At 37.6% G+C, this 22308-nt stretch overlaps 1 protein-coding gene across 1 annotated transcript in view; it reads left to right on the forward strand.

Moving 5' to 3' along the window:
• The window catches only part of LOC122816195, a 248364-nt gene that overhangs the window by 6897 nt on the left and 219159 nt on the right, over positions 1 to 22308 (forward strand). Inside the window, exons 3-5 of the mRNA XM_044088945.1 lie at positions 13979 to 14187; positions 15165 to 15268; positions 15449 to 15567. Of these exons, the coding sequence (XP_043944880.1) occupies positions 13979 to 14187; positions 15165 to 15268; positions 15449 to 15567 (432 nt within the window). The remainder of the gene's footprint in view (positions 1 to 13978; positions 14188 to 15164; positions 15269 to 15448; positions 15568 to 22308) is intronic.

Raw genomic sequence — 22308 nt, forward strand, 5'->3', positions numbered from 1 at the left:
ATTGTCTCTTACCTTTCCTGTGCCTGTAGAACTCAATCTCTCTCCATAACTGATTGCCTCTCAGCCTCTCTCAGCTGTAACCCGCTCCGTTCGCCCTACGGGCTCACTCAGCTCCCCTACCCTACCCCCAATTCCCACCCACCCCAGGGGTCCTACTCTTATATCTTCCTTACCACACCCTCTCTCACGTCCAAACTATCCTATACATCACTCCTCCCCACCAACAGTAACCACACCCCTACCTCTTTAACAATCACTTTCAATAAGCCACTCCTTAGAGTACCCCTATCATATCCTCCTACTTTTAACTCATCTATACAATATCCCCCTCTTTTTTTCTTCCTGTACTCCTTTATCTTCCTCCCCTTCACATCTTTCTCCCTATTATATCATTACACTTGTACTCTTATTTTACAAACTTCTCCAAGATGCCGCTCCCTAATCTCACCAAGCTAACACTTACAATTATACTCTCAACTACTCTCATCTCAACCTACCTTCTTGCCTCCCTTGAAAAATTGCACTATTTCCATCTTAACCATTCCCACAAACAAACTGCAATCTACACATACATATCCTTTGATAGACATGTTAACATTACTTCCAATCCCAGTTACCTACTACCCAAATACCATAGACTCTCCCACATTAAACTTAACCTACACTTAGAAAAAAAATCGAAACTGTTAACCTACCTTACATACAACTCAGGAACAAAACTAAATAGTCCCACCTTGAAAGATGTTGATGTCCACCCCAACCCTGGCCCTACCAACCCTACAACCCAAACAACTCACCCCAATCTCAATAGCTCTCTCCGAATAGGGCATCTTAATATCCAAAGCATCAATAATAAAGTAGCGCATCTTCATGCCCTCTTAGATATTCACTCCTTTGATATCCTCTGCCTCACTGAGACTTGGTTGAAACCAGAAACTAAAGATAATGAAATTATTCCCCAAGGCTATAATATAGTGAGACAAGACCGAACAAAACGTAAAGGTGGTGGAGTAGCAATTCTATTTAAAAATGGACTTCATATCTCTACCCTCCCATCTAATCCAACCCAGGATAGCAATGCAGAAATCCTCATTACTAAGCTTCAAATCAACATAAACAAATCTTTATATATTATCTGCATTTATATACCACCCGGAAATAATATCACTACAATTGAGGCATTTCTTCGCTGGCTGTCTTCTACTTAGCCCCAAGAAACTATAATACTAGGTGACTTTAACATGGACTGGAAAAGTGTTAGTGCTGAAAATCCTACCTCTCATATTAACCTCCATGGATTTACCCAAACTATAACCTCTACAACCAGGATTAACAAACCTAACAAAAAAGAGAGTACATTAGACTGGATTCTCATAAACAAAGTGAAACAATCTTACAAAATAGGAACCCTGCCTGATGATGTAAGTGATCATTCCTTGACCTACATTACTAGAGAAAAGAAAGACTTCCCAAACCTCCCCACCATTAGAACAGCACGCTCTACCAAACACTTTAAGACAGAATTATTTCAAACTGACATTAAAGCATGCAACTGGAATCCATTAAAGTCCCTCCCACTTGAAGAGGCAGTACAGTATTTTAACACCGGTTTCTTATCTATCCTGGATAAGCATGCTCCCAAACGTTCCATTAGAATAAAGTCTAACCCAGCCCCATGGCTTTCTAATGAAACTAGGAATCAAATTCTACTTAGGAACAAAGTCTGGACTAAATGGAGAACCTATAGAAATAGCTCTGATCACCTATACTTTAGACAGCTTAGAAACAGCACAAAAAAGCTATACTTACAGATAAAAAAATTACTATTGTAAACTTCAGCAAATTCATCAAAATAATCCCCAACAGTTCTGGTCTTGCATTAATAAGCTCCTTTCCCCAGGTAACTCCTGAACACCCACCCCACTTGATGCAGATCCAAATACTCCCCATCTAACTGCCAATACCTTCAACTCTTTCTTTACTGACACTATACAATCTCTAGCTACTCAACTTATCTCAGAAAACTCCAGCATTCCCATCGACTTACCCCACTCTTTCTCGAAATTCAAACTACAACCCATCTCTACTTCTCTCATCTTTAAACTTATTCTAAAACTTAAACCATGTACTCCATCTGCTGACCAACTTCCTTCCCAATTTCTCCAAAAAGCAGCTAAGGAAATTGCTTACCCTATATATATCCTTATAAATAGGACAATCCAAGAAGGTACCATCCCAGATATTTGGAAAATCTCCCACATTATCCCCTTACATAAAGGCAGGAACTCCACTGATTACTCTAACTATCGGCCAATTGCTCTTTTATCACCCTTAGCTAAAATTATGAAAAAATGCATTCACAAACAACTTCTATCCCATCTCTCCCAACACAACCTAATAGCACAATGTCAACATGGCTTTAGACCATCTCATAGTACCACTACTGCCCTTCTATCCTTCACAGATACCATCAATAGAAACCGTAACAAAAACCTCCTCTCATCTGCACTCTTCATTGACCTCTCTAAAGCTTTCAACATGGTTAACCATACCCTCTTAATCAATATTCTGGAATCTCTCTCCTTTGATTCTCTAGCCTTAAAATGGTTCACATCATACCTCAGCAATAGACAACAAGCAGTCCTCTGGGAAAATCAAGTCTCATCCTTTTTACCTGTTACTGTTGGGGTCCCTCATGGCTCTATTCTTGGACCACTTCTCTTCTCCTTATTTATTAATGATCTCTATGTAGCAATTCCACAAGCCACTTGTATTCAATATGCAGATGACTCCACACTAATATGCTCATCAACCTCTCCATCTGAACTATATTCTCTTACGCAAGATGTTTTCAACACTGTAGAAACATGGTTTTCCAAACGCTGTCTTCTTCTAATGCTAAAAAAACAAAACTCCTTCTCTTTACACCCACTATTAGGTCTTCCCCCTTAGACTTCTCTATCTCTTCAAATAATGGTACTGTTATTCTCCCTGACACTACCACTAAACTTCTAGGAATAACCATTGATAATAATCTCTCATTTGATTACCATATAAACAATACCATTAAAACAGTAAACAGAAAAATAGGCTTCCTATACAGAATAAAACCCTTCTTAACTTCGGCAACCAGAGCCAAGATTGCTCATTCCCATCTAATCTCAACCCTCCTATATGCTTCACCTATATTTACCAACCTTAAGAAAACCAACCTTAACAAATTAGTAACCTCCTATAATAACATTGCTAGATTTGCTACTGGCAATCCCTTCAGAACCCATCACTGTTCAAATCTTAAACAACTAAATTGGCTTGAATTCCAAAACCATCTGATTATCCCCCAACTTACAATTGCCCACAAGATATTTTACCAACCCAATAATACCCCTATTCTCTCAAAACTCATAGTCCCATATAATAATCTGAACTCCCTACGTTCTTCTAGCAAACTTCTTGCCAGCTTAACAAAGTCTAATAATGCAGCTGGTGACTCTCTATTTACCAACACAATAGGAAAACTCTGGAACCTACTACCCACTGAACTAACTCTAACTACATCCTTGCCACTCGTTAAACAAAAACTTAGAAAACACCTCCAAAGGCTGTGCCCTTGTAGTAACCCTGACTAACCATCCTCTTCACCCCTCTTTCTTCTTCTTCTTTCCATACTTCCAAACTTCTACTGACTCTTTCTAAACTCTAATCAACTTAGTGTTTAAATAATTCTATCTCATATGATCTACTGTACATATCTCTTACTATTCTGTTTTTGAGCTGTCTTAAGCTGTATTCTGCTCTCTGTACTGTTTCTCAAGTGTTTTTATCTATTGTATATAACTCTTACTGTATTATATCTGTTCTAGCTCTCTTAAACTTTACTCTGTTTTACTTTAACGTTTTTCTAGTATTTTTATCTCAAGAATGTATTAACTACCTGTTTTTTATTTTTGATTTTTAATCCTTTTTTCACCATGTAACAATATTTTATACTTTGTATATCTGTGTGGAGCTTTTATCCCCGGGCCTCTACTGAAAATGGAAATATATCCAGCTAGACTAGCCCGGTCAACAAATGTAAAATAAAAGAAATAAAATAAATAATGTAGGTTTTCTTCATTTTTTGTTGTTGTTTTGAAGTAATTATAATAATTTTTTAACCATTGTAGTTAAAGCTGAGCTACTCATTTGGAGCGTATAATCCCAAAAGTTTTTCTTTGATATGAAATTTATAGTTCTTAATTATTTTATATCTTCTTCTTTTGGCTTTTCCCGGTTAGGGGTCTCCACAGCGGATCACCTGTCCGCTCATGATTGGCAGTAGAGTTTTACGGTGTCAAGTTGCCAGCCCAGCACCCAACCTTCCACGGAAGGCACACACATGCACACACTCATGCCTAGGGCCAATTTAGAGTGTCCAATCCACCTACAGCATGTCTTTGGGATGTGGGAGGAAACCGGAGCACCCGGAGGAAACCCACGCGACCACACAGAGGACATGCAGACTCCACACAGAAGGCACCCCAGTTGAGGATCAAACTGGAGAACCTCTTGCTGTGAGGTGACAACACTAACCGCTGCACCACCTAATTTAAGATAAATATGATTTCTGAACACACATTTTGTTTTGAGATTGTTTAGAAAATGAAGAATGAGTGGATATTCTTTTTTTAAGTATATCTAACAGTAAGTCAGCTTGGTCTAATGATCTGTACTATAAATCAAGTTTTTTTATACCCAAATCAGGTTTATCCAGCAAATAGTCTTTTTTAAGCTGTTTATTCTCTCTCATAGCATTGGATTCCAAAATATCAAACCCCTATTTATTAAGCTTAGCATTTTTTGAAAATTAAGACAGCACATGCATTATGGTATAATGCTATATATAATATCATGAAATGCTATGTTTCTAATTTGTTGTTTAAAAAAGAAGAATCTGTTGGATTACTGATGTTTTTAAAAATATTTCTTAGTTATTTTAGATTAGTATATAAGATGCATATATGTTGCATAGTGACATCTTTTTTTCTTTATAACCAAATGATTTCATGCAGTTTTTTCCCCAGTTGGCTGAATAATCAGAATTTAATGAGAACACTACTCTTTTAGTAACTGAAACTGTGCTATAGTATAAGTTTCTAGATGTGTGCTGTGAGTTTAAAATGCATTTAGTTGCATGTTTTTGAAAGTTTTCTTGAAGAAAAATGTCTGGTAAAATGTGACATGGGTTCTAACAGAGATGAGAGCAATATCTGCATACAAAATCAGCCACCCTATCATTAAAAGTGTACATTTAATTTAGAAGTTGGAAATATAAATTAAAAAAATACTGTAATACAGACTATGTGAAAACAGTGGCTTCATATCAGAATGATTGTCTTAATATTTTTTATCGTGGAATGTTCATAGTCTTAATATTTTTTTTATTGTGGAATGTTCATAGCATTGAAGATGTAGACATAAAGCAAAGAGTTCTGAATTACATTAAGAAATATAGGGTGCAAATAGAAATGTTACAGAAGATGCATTTGGAATTAAATGGCCATGGATATTCAGCAGATTATCAGGGACAAAAGAAAAAGAGGAGTAATAATGCTGATTGTGAGAGTGGCTCTAATAGTGATAGAAGAGGGATGCTGATTGTGAGAGTGGCTCTAATAGTGATAGAAGAGGGATGCTGATTGTGAGAGTGGCTCTAATAGTGATAGAAGAGGGATGCTGATTGTGAGAGTGGCTCTAATAGTGATAGAAGAGGGAGAAAATACAATATTTGTAGATGTGGTAATATGGAGTTATTGGCCAGTAGAAGTAGAATTACACTGGCATGTATTTATATTCCACCTAAAACTACTGTTATGGAGCTTAAGTGAATTTTGGGAGAAATATTTTCATAGGATCATAGGAGATTACTAGGCTAATGACCCTAGGGCCCTTACAAGCCTAGCCAAGTTTTACGCTTATGTCCACGATCAGCACCTATCACCCCTATCCAAGAGGGATACAATTGGAACCCCTGGGGTGAATTTACAGTTACCCATCTAATCATCCAGATTGCATTTGAAGAGGGACAATGAGGTTCTCTGTTTGACATGAAGTGGGAGTCTGTTCCAAAGGTGTGGTAACCTCTGGGAGACAAATCTGTCCCTCGAGCAGGTTCTATTAATGTCACATACAGGTCTACTATCATAATTCTGAAGTGCATTTGGTCAAATGCCGGTATCTCCGACTCCCAAGTGCGAAAGTGACAATGTTGAATTCCGATATTATCGAAAGTACATCTCAAATTCGACCTCCAAACAGGCTTTAACATGGGTCAAGACAGGGGCAAGATTTGTACTTCGACAATGTCAGGTTCGACATTGTCACCATTCGACCCCCTACCATTCACTGCGGTGGTGTCAACAAGATGCACATTGGAATTATGATAGTAAACCCACATACAAGGTTAAGGCCTTTAGAGTGAGTAACCCGTGTACCATTTGACTTACGGAGATGCAGCATTTCCAGTAAAGCAGGGTCAGAAATTGCCTTATATGCAAGATAGAGATCACCTCTGAGTAGTCTGTATGAAACAGAATAAAGTGGCAGGTATTTCAGATGATCGTCATAGGACAGATGCTGAAGACCTTGAATTTTCCTTGTGAAGAACTTTTGTTGTCTCTCCAATTGCTGCAGGTGCTTGCAAAGGTACGTTCCAAAAGGGGCATTGTACTCAATTATTGGCCTGATGAGGGAAGAGTACAGGGAGGTTATAACTTCTCTTTTTCTGAAGGTAATGCCCTTATGTATGAGATGAGCAATACAGAATGCTCTTTTTACCACAGTGGAGACCTAGTGATCAAAGGTAAGGTTGTTGTCAACCTGTGTGCCCAGGTCTCTCACCACTGAGTGCATACTTATGGTTTCGTTATCGATGTGGTAGTTAGCACAACATCATTCTTACCAAAAGGGATGATAACACATTTTTTTGCATTGTGTTTAAGGCCATGACTTTGGCACCAATCATTTGTTTGTGTAAGACCTTCTTGTAGGATGCTGATAATGTTTGGAGATGACCACTCCCAGTTTGCAGTCATCAGCAAACTTTTGCAGCCACAGACCTTTAGTTTTAGTTTGTACTTTGGAGAAATAGATTCCAAACAGTAGAAGTCCTAAGACTGATCCCTGTGTAACACCATTGGTTACAGGTCTGCAGTTGGAGATGGATTCCCCTATTTTGACTGTATGGGTTTGATCAGTGAGCCAGTAAGCAACACATCTAGATCAGGCACCAATTAAGACTAAGATAAAGATGCAGTTTTCTAAAATAAAGATGAGACACTGGCATTTTCTGACTTATTTGTTAAAGAATGGATAGTAGAAATTCTTCAAGAGTTGTTAGGGCAGACAGCCATTTCTTCAGAATGAATAGCTAGGAAGGTGGATAAAATGAAAATATGGTAGAGATAAAAAAGTGATATGGGAGAGAAATCCTTTGTGGTCTCTCCAATTGTTGCAGTTGTCTGAAAAGGAATATACGAAAGGGAGCACTGTACTCTATTACTGGCCTGGTGAGAGAAGAGTACAGGGGGTTATAACCTCTTTTTATCTGGAGGCAATGCCCTTACTTATGAGATGAGCAATATAAAATGCCCTTATTACCACTGGGGAGACATGGTGATCGAGTTCAGGTTGCTGTCAACCTGTGTACCCAGATCTTTCACCATTGACTGTGTTCTTAGGGCATTGCTATTGATGTGGTAGTTTGCAGTAACATCACCCTTGCTGAAGGGGATGGTAATGTATTTTTTTTCATTAATGTTAAGACTAGGACTTTGGCACCAATCATTAGTCTGCTTAAGACCTTCTTGCAGGATGTTGACATCACTAGGGGTTTCAATGATTGTTTGCAGTTTGCAATCATCAGCAAACTTTATCACCCACACCCCTTTACTTTTAGCCTGTACTTCAGAGAAGTAGATTCCAAACAGTAGGGGTCCCAGAACCAATCCCTGTGGAACACCATTGGTTGCGGGTCTGTTGGAAGAGGTGGAGTCCCCTATTTTGACTGTATGAGTTCTATCAGTCAGCTAGTTTGCAACCCATCTGACAATATATGGGTTGATACCTAGCTGAGTGAGTTCATCAATGATGCCCGCATAGGGAATTGTGTCAAAGGCCTTAGATAAGTCTAGGTAGGTCATATGCACAAATTTGCCCCCCATCTAGGGCTTTGGTGACTGTCTTGAAGAATTCCATCTAGTTTAACAGGCATGATCTCCCTTGACAAAGCCAAACTGGGATGGGGCCAGTATGTGTAGATTTCCTCTATCTTTGTTAATAAGGGCCATGATGATTTGTTCCATGGTCTTGCAGATAAGGCTGGTCAGACTAATGGGTCTGTAATTCCTGGCCTCTGTGGTTGCATCTCCTTTCTGCAAAGGGATGACGGTAGCTGTTTTCCATTCTGCTGTGACAAAGCCAGTGCTCAGGCTGTGATTGAAAAGCATGCTCAATGGTGATGCTAATTCCTGTTTTAACCCATGTAGAACACAGGCCAGCATGTTGTCTGATTCCATAGAAGCTGTGCTTTTGGCTTTGGAGAGGGCATTTAAGACATGTTGCTCGGAGATACTAGGTAAGGGACAGGTGTTAGGGATGCTTTGGGGTATATGTGGTAAGGACAGGGGTGTGAAGTTTCACTAAACCTGTCAGCCAGCATGTTTGCTATATCCACAGTTTCTGTGTAGATAGTACCATTAACTACGAGTTCAGCACAAATCTGGGCCTTTGTGATTACAGATGTAACTAAAGAACACCTTAATTTGCTTTTAAATATCTCATTGTATTAAAAATCTAGTAGATGCTGTCAGTTATATACATTTATCTAAGTGGGCATAGAACTATTTTGTATTTTGTATAGTTTCCTGTTGTAGTAATGAACACGGATGTGACAGAATAAGTGAATCTTAAAAAGTCACCATAGAATTTAATGAGATTTCTGACAATCATGAGCGGACAGGTAATCTGCTGTGGTGACCCCTAACTGGGAAAAGCCGAAAGAAGAAGAAGAAGAATTTAATGAGATTTGTACTTTTGAAATCCTTGAATTCTGAGATACTGGTATTTTTAAGTTTAGAGCTGTTAATAGTGAAGATCATTAGTTTATGATTTGACTTAACAGGGAAAGGAGATACCAGGAGCACAGTTTGTGAAGTGTTATTCATAAGGACTAGGCAAATAATATTTTGCCCTCTAGTAGGTTTCTTAGCAATCTATTCCAGAGAGATTTGTTTATAAAATCTAAAAACTTTTGAGCATATCTTACATTTGAGATGTAGGTACTCCAGTTTATTGATCAGTAGTTAAAATCTCCCAAAATTAATGGAATTTTGTATACAGGGAGTTAATTAATTGCATCTAGGAGCTTTACATGAATTTCAGGGGACACAGAGAGTGTCCTAAAACAGGCTATAAACTGACAGTTGGCTTTGTTTAGTGTGAGTTGGTGCTCAGTGAACTTTGTTTATGGATCCCTGGGGATCTGGCTAGAGACGATATGATCCCTAACAAATATGGAGATGCCACCACAGTTCCCATTTGGGCCTGAAAGCATGGTAGGCACAAAACCAATATATGGAGGGACTGCTTTCTGAATGTTTAAACCATGTTACTGTAATTTCACAGACATGGCTGTGCTCCAAATGCAGGTGAGTCTCAGTGTCAGGCAATTTGTTGTTAAGACTTCCTGCATTGAGTAGAACCACCTTAATGTGATCCTGTTTTTTTTTTTTTTTTTTGGAGTTTGGATGTTAGTTACATTGGGATGTCCATTAGCAGAACTCTGCCAAGATGAGGCACTATGGGGCAGCAGAGGATTTAGCTGTTATGAAGAAGCCATAATTGGCAAAGCAGTAGGATTGTCTCGCATCTCATACTATGCAACACATCCGGGATTCCCTGGAATGGCACCAACTATTTAGCCATTTGTTGAAACCAATGATCTTTTTTTTTTTGTACCTAGGAATCATTTTGGAGAAGGAAGCATTTTTCACAGGATAATAGTCTTGCCTGAATTTAAGACATACATGGAGAGATCTGGCATGTTTCTCTGCTTATTCCTTACTCACATGGATCCCTACCATGTTGTAGTCATATTTGCCAGATGTAAGAGTTTTGAGAGCCCTTGAGGAATCTGAGATCCTGTCACTTGAAAGGCAACTCACTATCATGATATTTTTGTCTAGAACACTGAATGGAGAATCAGTGTGCCTGACTATCATGTTTCCAGTCACTAAAACATGTTTATTTGTAGCATGGTTCTGTGCACTGGATCTGGGATGATTTAAATCTGGTGAATCCATGTTGGAAGGTTACCAGAAGGTGATGTGGTGTTAGATTTTCCTGGACCTGGTCTTCATGGGTCTAGGAGGCTTTGGAAATTATTTCCTTACATCCTCAGCATAAAAAAATAATGTTGGTTGGTGTAGAGTATTGTGGAAGTGTGTGCTGCTCATAATCTGTGTCCTTTTGTGAGAGTGAGGATTCTGTGGTAGTTAACTGCCTGCATCTTTCACAAACAGAATGTTCATAGGTTCATAGGTGTGTACTAGGCTAATGGCCCTGGAGCCTTTACAAGCCTAGCCCACAGGATTACCCTGGCATCATGCCACCCGACCTTAGTTCCCATTGCCTCTGTTGAGTAAAGCCACTGGAGTTATCCCTGGGGTGAATTTTTTATTTCCCATCCACTCATCAAGATTTTTTCTTGAAGAGAACCAGTGAGGTGCTCTGCTTGACATGTATGGGAAATCTATTCCAGAGCATGGGCAGTCTCTGGGTTATGAACCTGTCCCTCCAGCATGTTCTGTTGATTGTGGTAATAAGGTTGAGGTCTCTGGAGCATGTGGTGTGGAGGGATGTGTTCCTTTAAGGAAACGTTCACCGTCTGTGAGCATTAGACTATACTGCCCAAGCATACCAAGTGGAAGGCTTATACATCCTCATACATGTATGCACAGGTATTTCTGGACTTCATCAATGCAAAGTCTTTGGACCTGTTAGTCCATACCCCAACCAGGGTGGTAACATCCTGGACTTGGTTGTTACCAACAAGAAACAACTTTCCTCCACAAAATTTGTAACCTCCAACCCATTAAAACTGGACTACAAGTCAGTCACATTCACTATAAGAGTGGAGCCTAAAACATCCTCTGACATGTCAATATTCAGAGACTATGTAAAGGCCAATTTACTAAAGCTGAACGATGACCTGACTAAATTTGAAACCTCCCACCACCTTGACAGCCCCATAGTTTTTGCATACTCCTTTGCAGTCCAATTGTATGCACATGTAAATAGCTGCATAAATGCATGTATCCCCCTCAAAAAGAAATAACAACACCAAATTCAATCATCAATCCCTGTGGTGGAACCCTAATATAAAGAGGCCCCATAATAATAAAAGGAAAAAAAATCACTATATGCAAAATAAATCCTAAGTCTCAAGAAGCCAAAAATACTCTTGCTAAACTAAACAAGGAACTCTGGACCCTCATCAACTCAACCAAAGCCAGATATGATGTAAAAATAACTTCCTAGGTGAAATATAAATCAATGCCTTCTTTGCCAACATTAGAAACCTCAGAAACAATGCCCAGCAATGTGCCCAGCTTATAGTAAATTATATCACCTATTCAGACCCAGAGGACATAGTCAATCAAGTAGCAGATAAATTTAGCTAAAACTACCTCCCTGACATATCTGCATCTATACCCCCAAATCTTCCAAGAACAAGTCCTCAAGGCACTATCCAAGGCCAAGAACACTGCTTCTATATGGCAAGATAACATACCAGGATGCAACTCACTAGCCTGAAAAAGGACCCAACAAACACCCTACAGAATCTGTTTGATATTTGCATCTAAAGATCCTTTAATGTCAATATCCTAGTAACAACCTATGGACCTAATTGGTATGAAGCTGGCAACAGAAGGAAGACAAGCAAATTGACCCTCCATTTTAGTTCACGGGTTTGAATAACTGAATTGAATACACTAGAAATCCTTCTTTGCAGAAAAGATCTCTTGTCCAGCAGTTTTAGACACCAATATCTGTCAAGTGGTCTTTTGAGATATATTCTGATAGGAGAGCCTGAGACAAAATATACATATTCCTTTACTTCATGCACTGCCTGGATCAAAGTTGATAGTAAACTCCTGTCATAAACTTTCTATTAGTACAGAACAACTAAAATCTGCTACATTCAGGCCCCCATTAGGGCCATACCCCCTCATCAGATGCCATTCCTCCTCCCAAAAAAAAATAAAAATAAAAAGGTGAAATAAAGCTAGCCAATTGTTTTTATGGCTATAACTGTTGCAATAAAATAAGCATGAGTAAGAAACAGTTATTTATACTTTTTAAATGTATGTCACTAAACTATAGTGTATTATGATCTTTTGGGACTGTGTTCATCGTCGGTTGACTTAGAATATTTTGTGTTAATCTCTGTAGTACATTATTGTACACAGTATACTGCATTTAGTCATGTAAAGTGTACATAGCACTAGTGGTGTATTATATAGCTTAGAATAGCCCCACATTGGTAACAGTAAACTGCAGTCTTATACATATGAGCACTAACTCATTTTATTGATGATACCTGCCTCTGGTCAGTGACGAAACATGACTCCAGCCTGCTACAAGTGAATGGGATTTCTCTGGAAATCAAGGTTGCATGGCCTGGTTCTCCTGAGATATGACAGTGTTTGACTGCAGGGGGGCAAGTCATGGGAGGGCACTATAATCCATATGAATGTCAATGGCTTGTACTGTGCAGGCCTCCTGCTGGCATATCACATACATGTGTGGTCACACATCATGGTTGGTAAGGACATAGCTGTTAGTAGTCAGCCCATTTAAGCACTACCACTTTCCCTCCTTAAGGACAGTTCCTTGTACTACAGTGTAGACATAGCCCCACATGTACAAACATAAGGCTGGAATAAAGCATGGTATTCTCACTGCACAGCAAGGTATGTACTTTACATTTGGACATCTACTTTAGTTCTCCATTAGATGTGACTGTCTCCTATTTTCCCATTCAGATGTGCATATGTATAGATTGTAATGCATCATGGAGTCAGCATCACAATCCATCACAAGCAGAGTAAAGTTTTAGTTATGTGTTACTCATGTTACAGTGTGTACATATTCCCCTTTTAGTTAAGGTGACATGCATTTGAGTGATCAGCTTGTGATAAATGTCACTACCAGATATTTTAATATGCAACAGCTAGTTATAGCCAAATGTCAGCACACTTTTAGCTGTCTCTACGATCCATTGGAGTATGATAACATGATCAAAATACATTTGTTAATTTTGGAGTTTTGTTGCTAATGCTGTGATAAGAGTGTTAACTTTGCAGTCTGACACATCTGTTCTATGATGTATGATAAATACAGAGCTACCCATATGCAGTTAAACATCACCTTTTAATTTGTTTGGCACACATGTATTTGATGATAATTAACTACATTTCAGATGTCCATACTGTCAAAGACTCCAGACAGCTGGTATTGTCTGAGTAGTTACTATACCATATACAATGAAATAAAATATTCACTTTGGTCATAAACTAGTAGAGGAAATAGCCGTTGATATATTTGTAATTGAAATGATATTTTAACTTAAACATTCTTATTAAATGATTATATATTGAATTTCAGTAATGTACTTTCTCATGCTTCATACAAGCATATATTTGGCATATGCATTATCAATAAAACAGTGTAAATTGTACAGCTGCATATGGGTTATTTGTGATGTAAAGAAAAATGAAATCCCTGTTTATTTTTTTCATGTGTTACACATGTAGTTACCCTCCTCACCTATCCTCTGTGCATTATAGTGCTAGAGCTATTATTCTATGTTTTTAACAGCTATTTCAATTCTGCATTGATTATATTAATGCATTTTCATTTAATTTTGCACCACCAGACCAATTTCACAGAAGAGGAAATAGACCACGTGAGGTACTTGCTGCTCTACAGAACCATTCTGCAAATGAAGCCCCAGTTTGTTTCTTTCACTACACTTGAGTGGGCAGTTATTTTCCAGAAAGATCTAACTCTGCTTCTTCCCAGCATTTCTGAATATGAACTCAATCTTATTCCAACAAACATTACGTGTGCTTCCTTTCAAGCAATGTGAGTATAATATTGTTAGAATTAATAGTCTTTATGCAAATAGTAGAAAAATATCCCACTGCTTTAAGAGCACAGCAATGAAAAGTCAAGTGACAGGAATACTGAAAGAACTTCTTACCATGCGGGTACAGTTTGCGGAGTACAGCCTATATTTACGTGACCACGTTTGGGCAATGACCACAGAATACTGGTATACTTAGTAACTTCATTGCTTTCTGGTTTGCTGCTTTGGCTGAAAAACATTCAAAAGAATCAAAAAGAAAACAAAGCGGTACATATTTTGTATATGCATGACTTTCTTTGCAGGAATTGTTTGCAGCAGATATCTGTATTCTGTAGAACAATATTGATTAACAAAAACTGAAGTTGATCTTCAAATCTTATTCGTCCCTGAAGCATACATTGTGAAATATACTTTTCTTTTCCAATAATTTAGTATGAATCATGAAGTTATATAGTAAATATTCCAACGTGTATTTTAGTAATAAGGGATGTATAAGACCACTGCCAGTAAATATGCTAGAGACTATATTTGTTTTTATTTATATCTTTTAACGTGCTTTCATTAAATACACTTCACTGTATTTGAGCACAAATGACAATTTATGCTGTTCAAAGATTGACTACAACTGAATCCCAGAACATATCCTATTGCAAGAAAGACATAAGAAACAATTAATCTTTAGTTGTGTATGATTTTGCATGCACAAATGGATATCAGGATGTCTGCATAAGAATGCTTGTGTAACTGATCTGTTATACAACAGTTTTTTTTTTTTTATATAACAGCAGTAGCAGTGTTTGGCATTCTTAGGAAAAAAAAGCTTGTAATCCACTCTCTGAATTTTTTAGTATTTCCGACACTTGTAATAGATTCTTATAGAAATACAATTTAAACTTGATAAAAGAATGAGATTCTATCAGATCAGTTTCCCCCATAAACATTAATAAACTCTTACAAACTTATTTTTTGACAGAGTATCTGGTTTTAGCATTGTTTTCCCACTTCTGACTACAACAAGGCAGAATCATGTCCACAATTTCTGCATAGGATTTCTGAATCTGCAGTATAATTTAACAGGTAAACAGACATTTCGCAAACAATTTGGTTTGTATGATGAATGCAACATTTCTAAATCTCATTTTCATAGGTAACAAATGTTATACCTGAAACATTAGAATGCCTTGCTTCAAAAATAAATGATTATGTGATACCAGAGGTTAATGAAGTAATCTGCAGAAAGCTGTATCTTTTTTTTAGGCTCAGCGTGTGCCTTGAACACAAGCAATTGGCAAGACTGGTTAGAAAACAACTTTGGAAGCTTTAAAGACAATGTTTCATGGAGTGAGATTGTTTCTCTGTACTGGAATAACAACATAGTAAGTTTATACTTGCATGCTCAAGTATTACACAAAAATAATAATAATAATAATAATAATAATAATAACAATAATAATAACAATAACACAACCTTATATCCTGCAAATGCCATTTAAAAGATGAAGATGTGTCCATCTTATTACAATAATGCATAACACAGTCAATTGTGGCTCATACTTCATGTTTAATTTGCTCTCTCCAATAGACTGTAGCAATAGATGGATAAAGTCCTGTCTATGGCCAGGTGACCTGAGTTTGATTAGAATTGTAGGCATCTGTTAGACCTGAGGAAGGAAGAGGAATGATGAAGTTTGCCTCTTCCAGGTGGGGAAGTGCTGGGAACATGACTTCATCATAAGCCCTGATGGTGGTGTCAGGTCTATGGTAACAGAGTCAATGCATTGCTGGTGACAGGGATTAGATGAATGAATCACCACCTAGTTGGGGTATTTCTTTTACAGCATAATTGTTTACTCATATGACATTATCCAGTACATCAGTAAGAGATAAAGCCTAAAGAAAACAATATATAATCCTGATCATGTCCCATTCATACCCCATTGTAGCACATTCCTTTTAACACCTTTACATGAGGATTCACAGGTGTGTGTGTGTGTGTGTGTGTGTGTGTGTGCAGAACCTTTCCAGAAGGAAGACTCTCTTTTGTGTAAGCATGACTGAAGTAGCAATAATGGAATCTGAGGTCAATGGCAGCAGACAAATAATTAAACAAAGGACCTGCATGCATGTACAACAGTACAGTTAGCAGCGAAATGTCAGAGTTCTCACTATGGAAGAACTTGTGTCATATGAGGTAGACAAAGTGAAAAGTTAGAATGGCACAGAAAATCAAAAACAAAAAAAAAAGGAAGAATGAAAGAAAGAAGAAAAGGTATGACTTCATTTTGCTCATTGAAGACAGTGTGGTCCTTCCAACTAAAGTACAGCATGGTATAGGGTCCATAGGTCATAGGTCATAGGTGCGTGAAATGCATATGTTGGCTAACAGTGCAGTTATTTGGTAGGTGAGAAGTACAACATATGTCAGTGTTGACTACTCTGATTATAGAATACAACTAAAAGGGAAGGGTGAAGGAACCTTGGTAACCTGAGTTACCCTGAATAAATATATACCAAGATATAGTTTATTTATTTTAAAGGCATGAGACAAAGGGTGGGAAGCTGTGAAAATCATGTGACATGAGAATAAAGTGACAACTAAATTACTTGTCCGTGCCTTCCCCACCACAATAAACACAATTGGTTGGGATAGCATGAGACAACTTTAATTAACTACCACACAAACTGTACTTAATTTGCAGGACTACCACACAATCTATGCATCTATCCATATGCATCTGTTCACAGTTACATCTCAGTATTCCAGTTCCAATATACAATGGAGTTACTGTAATTAGCACAATATTTTGTTGGCATGCCTCACATTCTAGCCTACCTGTACATTGCTTCACTGTTCGGACCTGTGTGGAACCCAGAGGTCTACCTCCAGCAACAGGCAACTGAGTGACGTGAATCAATGCACTTTGGTAAGAGACTAGAAAGGACACCCTGATGCAGGAATGCTCACCATAGCACAGCCATTCCCTAACAGTAAAGTGTTGCCCAGTCACCTGGAGGGAAGTGGAAGCCCCCCACCCCAGTGTCCTCATTTCCATTCTCCTTTTATTCCCTTAAAATATATATATATATTTACTCCCCACCATCATGAGAGTTGGGAGGGGGTTATTCTTCACTGTTCTGCTTGCAAATAACAAGGAGTGTGCATTATGCTTTGATTCTATGCTTTCTCCAATCCTTTCCTGTCTTCACAGTAACACAGTTGGCTACATGAAAGTGCAGCTCCTTTGACATACAATTAGGTTCCCAATTGGAAACTTGGATTTGTCTGTCCCTTCCTTCACCATAATAAACACAATCAGATGGGAAATCACTAGCCAGCTTTATTGAACTACCACACAAACTGTATTTTATAAGACTAACTACTCACAATTATAACTCAGCATTTCAGTTGCAACACATAATGCACAATGAAACTTGACTGACCACTAGATTCTCACTGAAAGAGGGGTGAATGACCTTCAGACACAGCAATGGGCTGCCTTTGGGTTTTATTGAGAATAAAACATCATACAGGTGAAAGTGGCAATTGGTATCAGCTTGGAGGTGACAAAAGAGAAAGGGAAATAATAATTTTCAAAATTTGAATTAAAGAGAGGTGGAACTTCTATGGGCTGAAGCAGAATATGGGAACCAATACCTGTGGCTTAATGCTCATAAGCAAAAATAAGAAAGGGTTTAAGAAGTTAGAAATCAACTTAATCAGTTTGTGCAGCAGTCTTCAACTGACTAGGAATAAGGAGCAAAGCGATAAGCTGTTCAAGTATTTTATGGCCAGTGTTTTGTTATTTTCATGCTTAGCCAAGTTAAGGCAATGGCAAGAAACTGCATCTGCAAAAGGTGAGAGTAATATTTCTGTCTCTCTTTTTTTTTTTTTTTTTTTTTTTTTTAAGAGAAGACTTTGCAGGATTGTTTTGTGTCTTTACAGTTGCTGGTACCTAAGGATAATTGCAAAGGAACATTGTTAAATGAGAAGATATTATATTAATAACTTATTATTTCATGAGAAAATATCAGTATAATTTGCAATGGTATAAAATAAATCAGTAGATAATGCAGTGGGACTAGTCAGTCACTGGGAAAGGGCAACAGCAGTGGCTTGCTAAGGTCTGTATTGAGCAGACATTTCAGCTACTGCCAGACTTAGTAAGTCAGATGGGCATCAACAAGAATGATCAGGTAATTACTGCAATATGGCTATGCTTATGGAGTGTAGAGTGGCATGTATACAGTTTGAGGTAATTAGCTGAACCTTGTACAAGCTATAATAAAAATCACACAAAAGAAGTGTGTGTAGCTGTTTCTTAGATAATGATTCATTATGGAAATGAGTGATGTTTAGGGAGTTCAAGATTCAACTTGATAACAAAGAAGAAAGTCAGCCCAGTTAGATGATTACACTTTCTGTGGATTCTTCAGGATTCTGATCACTCCTGCTTTCAGCTGCCTGAAATAAAGTTGAGAATCTTATGTTTCAATTTAATTCAGCAAATGATGTAAAGAAAATAAGAAAGGAAAAGATGTTGGGCCTGCCTGTACACTTGGCCTTTGCCTACAGGGCCATCTGACTAATGCTCTCAAAGTGAAGGAATGATGCAATTAGGTCAGGAAACATTAAAGTATCAGATAAGCCTCTGGAGTACGGAAAGTATCCCTGCATAAATGCAATGACATTATATTTGGCAAGAGGGTCGGATGTAGTCAGGAACCACTACTTTACACCCATGCAGCTGGATGTCATGGATGGGAGTATTTTCAGGGGAGATTTCTGTCAAATTAGACAACAGATTGGGGACTTGGAGGGTGCCTGTAGGATGCAACTTTCTTCCTAATAATGCAGGTGATTACGTCTATATTGTGAGAAGTGCTGAAAGACACAGATGTTCATTTAAAGTCTAAAAATCAGACAGTGGTAAATATATTGAAAAAGTACTTGATGAAAGAATAGGCAGGGAGTATGATAAAGATTGATGTTTTTATAAACATCTGTATTAAATTAACACCATTTAAATAAGGACCATTCTATGCATTTTCCATGAGTTCCATGCATTAAATATATAACAATTATAATTCACTCCATCATTATTTGCATTTTCTAAATCCTATCTTCCTTTAAATTGTATTTAATTTGACTCTTTCTCCTACTGAGCATTATTCTCCATTGTATTGTTCTGACAAATTCCATTAATTTATATATAATTTGCTCCTTCCCTTCCTTAAGATCCCACCTCCAATTTTTACAATATTCTATAATTCAGTTTCAGTTTATTTAGATTTGACTTCCATTTTCTAGTGACTGCGTTTTTTAACAGCCAATAGCAATAACTTAGTAAGGCCTTACTATGGCTGAGCAATTGAGATCCTATAGCCCAGCTCAAAAGTATAATTTCCTTAGTTATAATAATGTGTTCCCCAACATTGTTAACAAAATACTCTATAGGCAATTTTTAGAATCTGCTATCTCATTTTGTTTCTAAAATTATGCTCCCAATTACTAATTCTTTCCTATTACACCTCCAGCAATTGCTATCTACCTGAGGAAAAATTCACTGATGTCTGCTCGGGCTATAAAATACCTATGCAAGCATTTCCATATATCATCCTTAAACCTTTTGGATTTTGTTTCATACTTGGAAGACGTACAGATGTCCTTCGAGTGTTGCCATGTATATTGCCTTATAGATGTCCTCCGACAGTTGCCATGTATATTGCCTTTCCACTCTCTCTTCCTAATATTTTTTAACCTCTTTTGTTTGATTTATGTAGTTATGCAGAATTTAATATATTCTACTAATTATCCCTTTCTAAACAGCAGTTTCTGTTCTAGACTCAACTAAAAGCTCAACTTGATCTGGTCGTTCATTAATACTCCCCTATCCCTTTCTATTTGTCTATCCATGATCTGGTCATTCATTAATACTCCCCTATCCCTTTCTATTTGTCTATCCATGATCTGGTCATTCATTAATACTCCCCTATCCCTTTCTATTTGTCTATCCATGATCTGGTCATTCATTAATACTCCCCTATCCCTTTCTATTTGTCTATCCATGATCTGGTCGTTCATTAATACTCCCCTATCCCTTTCTATTTGTCTATCCATGATCTGGTCATTCATTAATACTCCCCTATCCCTTTCTATTTGTCTATCCATGATCTGGTCATTCATTAATACTCCCCTATCCCTTTCTATTTGTCTATCCATGATCTGGTCGTTCATTAATACTCCCCTATCCCTTTCTATTTGTCTATCCATGATCTGGTCATTCATTAATACTCCCCTATCCCTTTCTATTTGTCTATCCATGGTAAGCAGGACAGTTGCTAGTCTGCTGTCCATCCTACTGCTTAGGCTTAACCCACTCTCTTACCTTTCCCTCCATAGTTATTTGCTCTCAGTACTTTTGTTCCTTCTTAATTTTATTCAATAAATTCCAGTCCCATCTCGCCTATTTTTTATGCTGCTTCTTATAGTAATTCCTATTGATAAGGTTTCCTTCCTCCTTTCCATTGCTGGCTTTTGTTTTTAGAAATTGTTCTGATACTTTATAAATGTAATATTCTGTATGATTGCTGTTATCATCTTTAAGGGCCTACATCCAAAATTCTACATTTTTCTTATTTCTTGAACTCCCCTGTTTTCTTGTGTTATGTATATGAGCCTCAACTGTACAGTTCTAAAGTATTCCTTCATATCAGGTAGTCCTAAATTACCTGGTTCAATGGAAAGAAAAAAGATGTATCCAAAATAACAGTTGCCTTCTTCCCTTCAAAAATAAGTTCCCTTAAATCTTTTTTAATTATAATCTACAAGTTCTTCTCTGGTTGATAAAAATACACCTGACCTGTATATAATACTAAAGGGTCTCAGAACATTTTTGCTACTTCTGTCTTACTGCTCATATCCATAATCATGAGCTTCCACCCTCTCAGTTTTTGTATTATCTTTTGTTTAGTCTTTTCCCATGTATCCTCAGCTGTCATAATAGAATCCTCATTTAATCCATACATCTAAATATTTCATCCTGCCATGCCCCCACAGATGTTGGAAATGTCATTGCTGAACCAAATCATTTGTGGGCACATGGTTTACCACTGCAGCCTTTGTTTTATCTTCATTTATTTTATATCCTGAAGTGACATGAAACTTTCTCTAAATATTTCACAAGACTTAAATGTCATTTTGTGGATTTATCAAATACATAATATCATCTATGAAAAAAGCCATTTTTTCTTGAGTACTATACCAGTTATATACTTGAATTTGTGAGTCTCTTATTTGCTTTGCCAACAGCTTCAAGTATAAAACAAATAAGAAAGGGGAAAGAGGAAACCAATTTTTATTTCCTGTGTTCAAATACAGCTTGCCAGAGAGGAACCCTCCCACTATAATTTTTAGCTCTGACCCTTCATAATCCAGTGATCTTTGCTATGGGTCCCAGCTTTGACCAGGATACCAGCAGTGGACTTCTGTAGCACAGAAAAACAACTTAGAGGCAACTTCATCCCTACCAAATACAAAATGATAACTATTACATTATTCTCTGACCTACAAAGTAAATTAGTTCTAACATGCCATCTCCATACATTTTAGAGCAATCTCAGTGCAAGAAAAAAAATAACCAGCTAAGGATTACTTAGCATCATGCTCAAAGTTATTCTTAACCTGTAGCTCATACTGCTGTCTTGGGAAGGTAACTGAGTAGATAATCAATTGAACTCTGCCAGCAGAGGCAAGCCTTTACCTCCATTCTGTCTCCCTGCTGCTCTCTAGGTCAACACCACCTACTGCATAATGTGGTGTCTTAATTCAAGGTGTTGCACTACCAGATTCCCACCTCAGTTAAGAAATTATCCTTCCCTTAGAGTGATAGTATTCATTTACAATTTCTGACATATCTGTTCCCCTCTAAGATCCAAACTGAAGTATGTAAGCTAAAGTCCAGGTTTATCTGACAAACCTGTTGAATGCATCCTTCTTGGTTTGAACGTCTTCTCACTATCTCAGCATCTAACCACACTACAATGTATTATGCAATATACTAGTTAGGTTCTACCACTTTGTAGATTGTGAATGGACCAAGGTTAATACTGCTTACTTG

The sequence above is a fragment of the Protopterus annectens genome, chromosome 12.part0 (genome assembly GCF_019279795.1).
Source record: "Protopterus annectens isolate FY-2018-M chromosome 12.part0, PAN1.0, whole genome shotgun sequence".
NCBI classification, from domain to species: Eukaryota; Metazoa; Chordata; order Ceratodontiformes; family Protopteridae; genus Protopterus; species Protopterus annectens.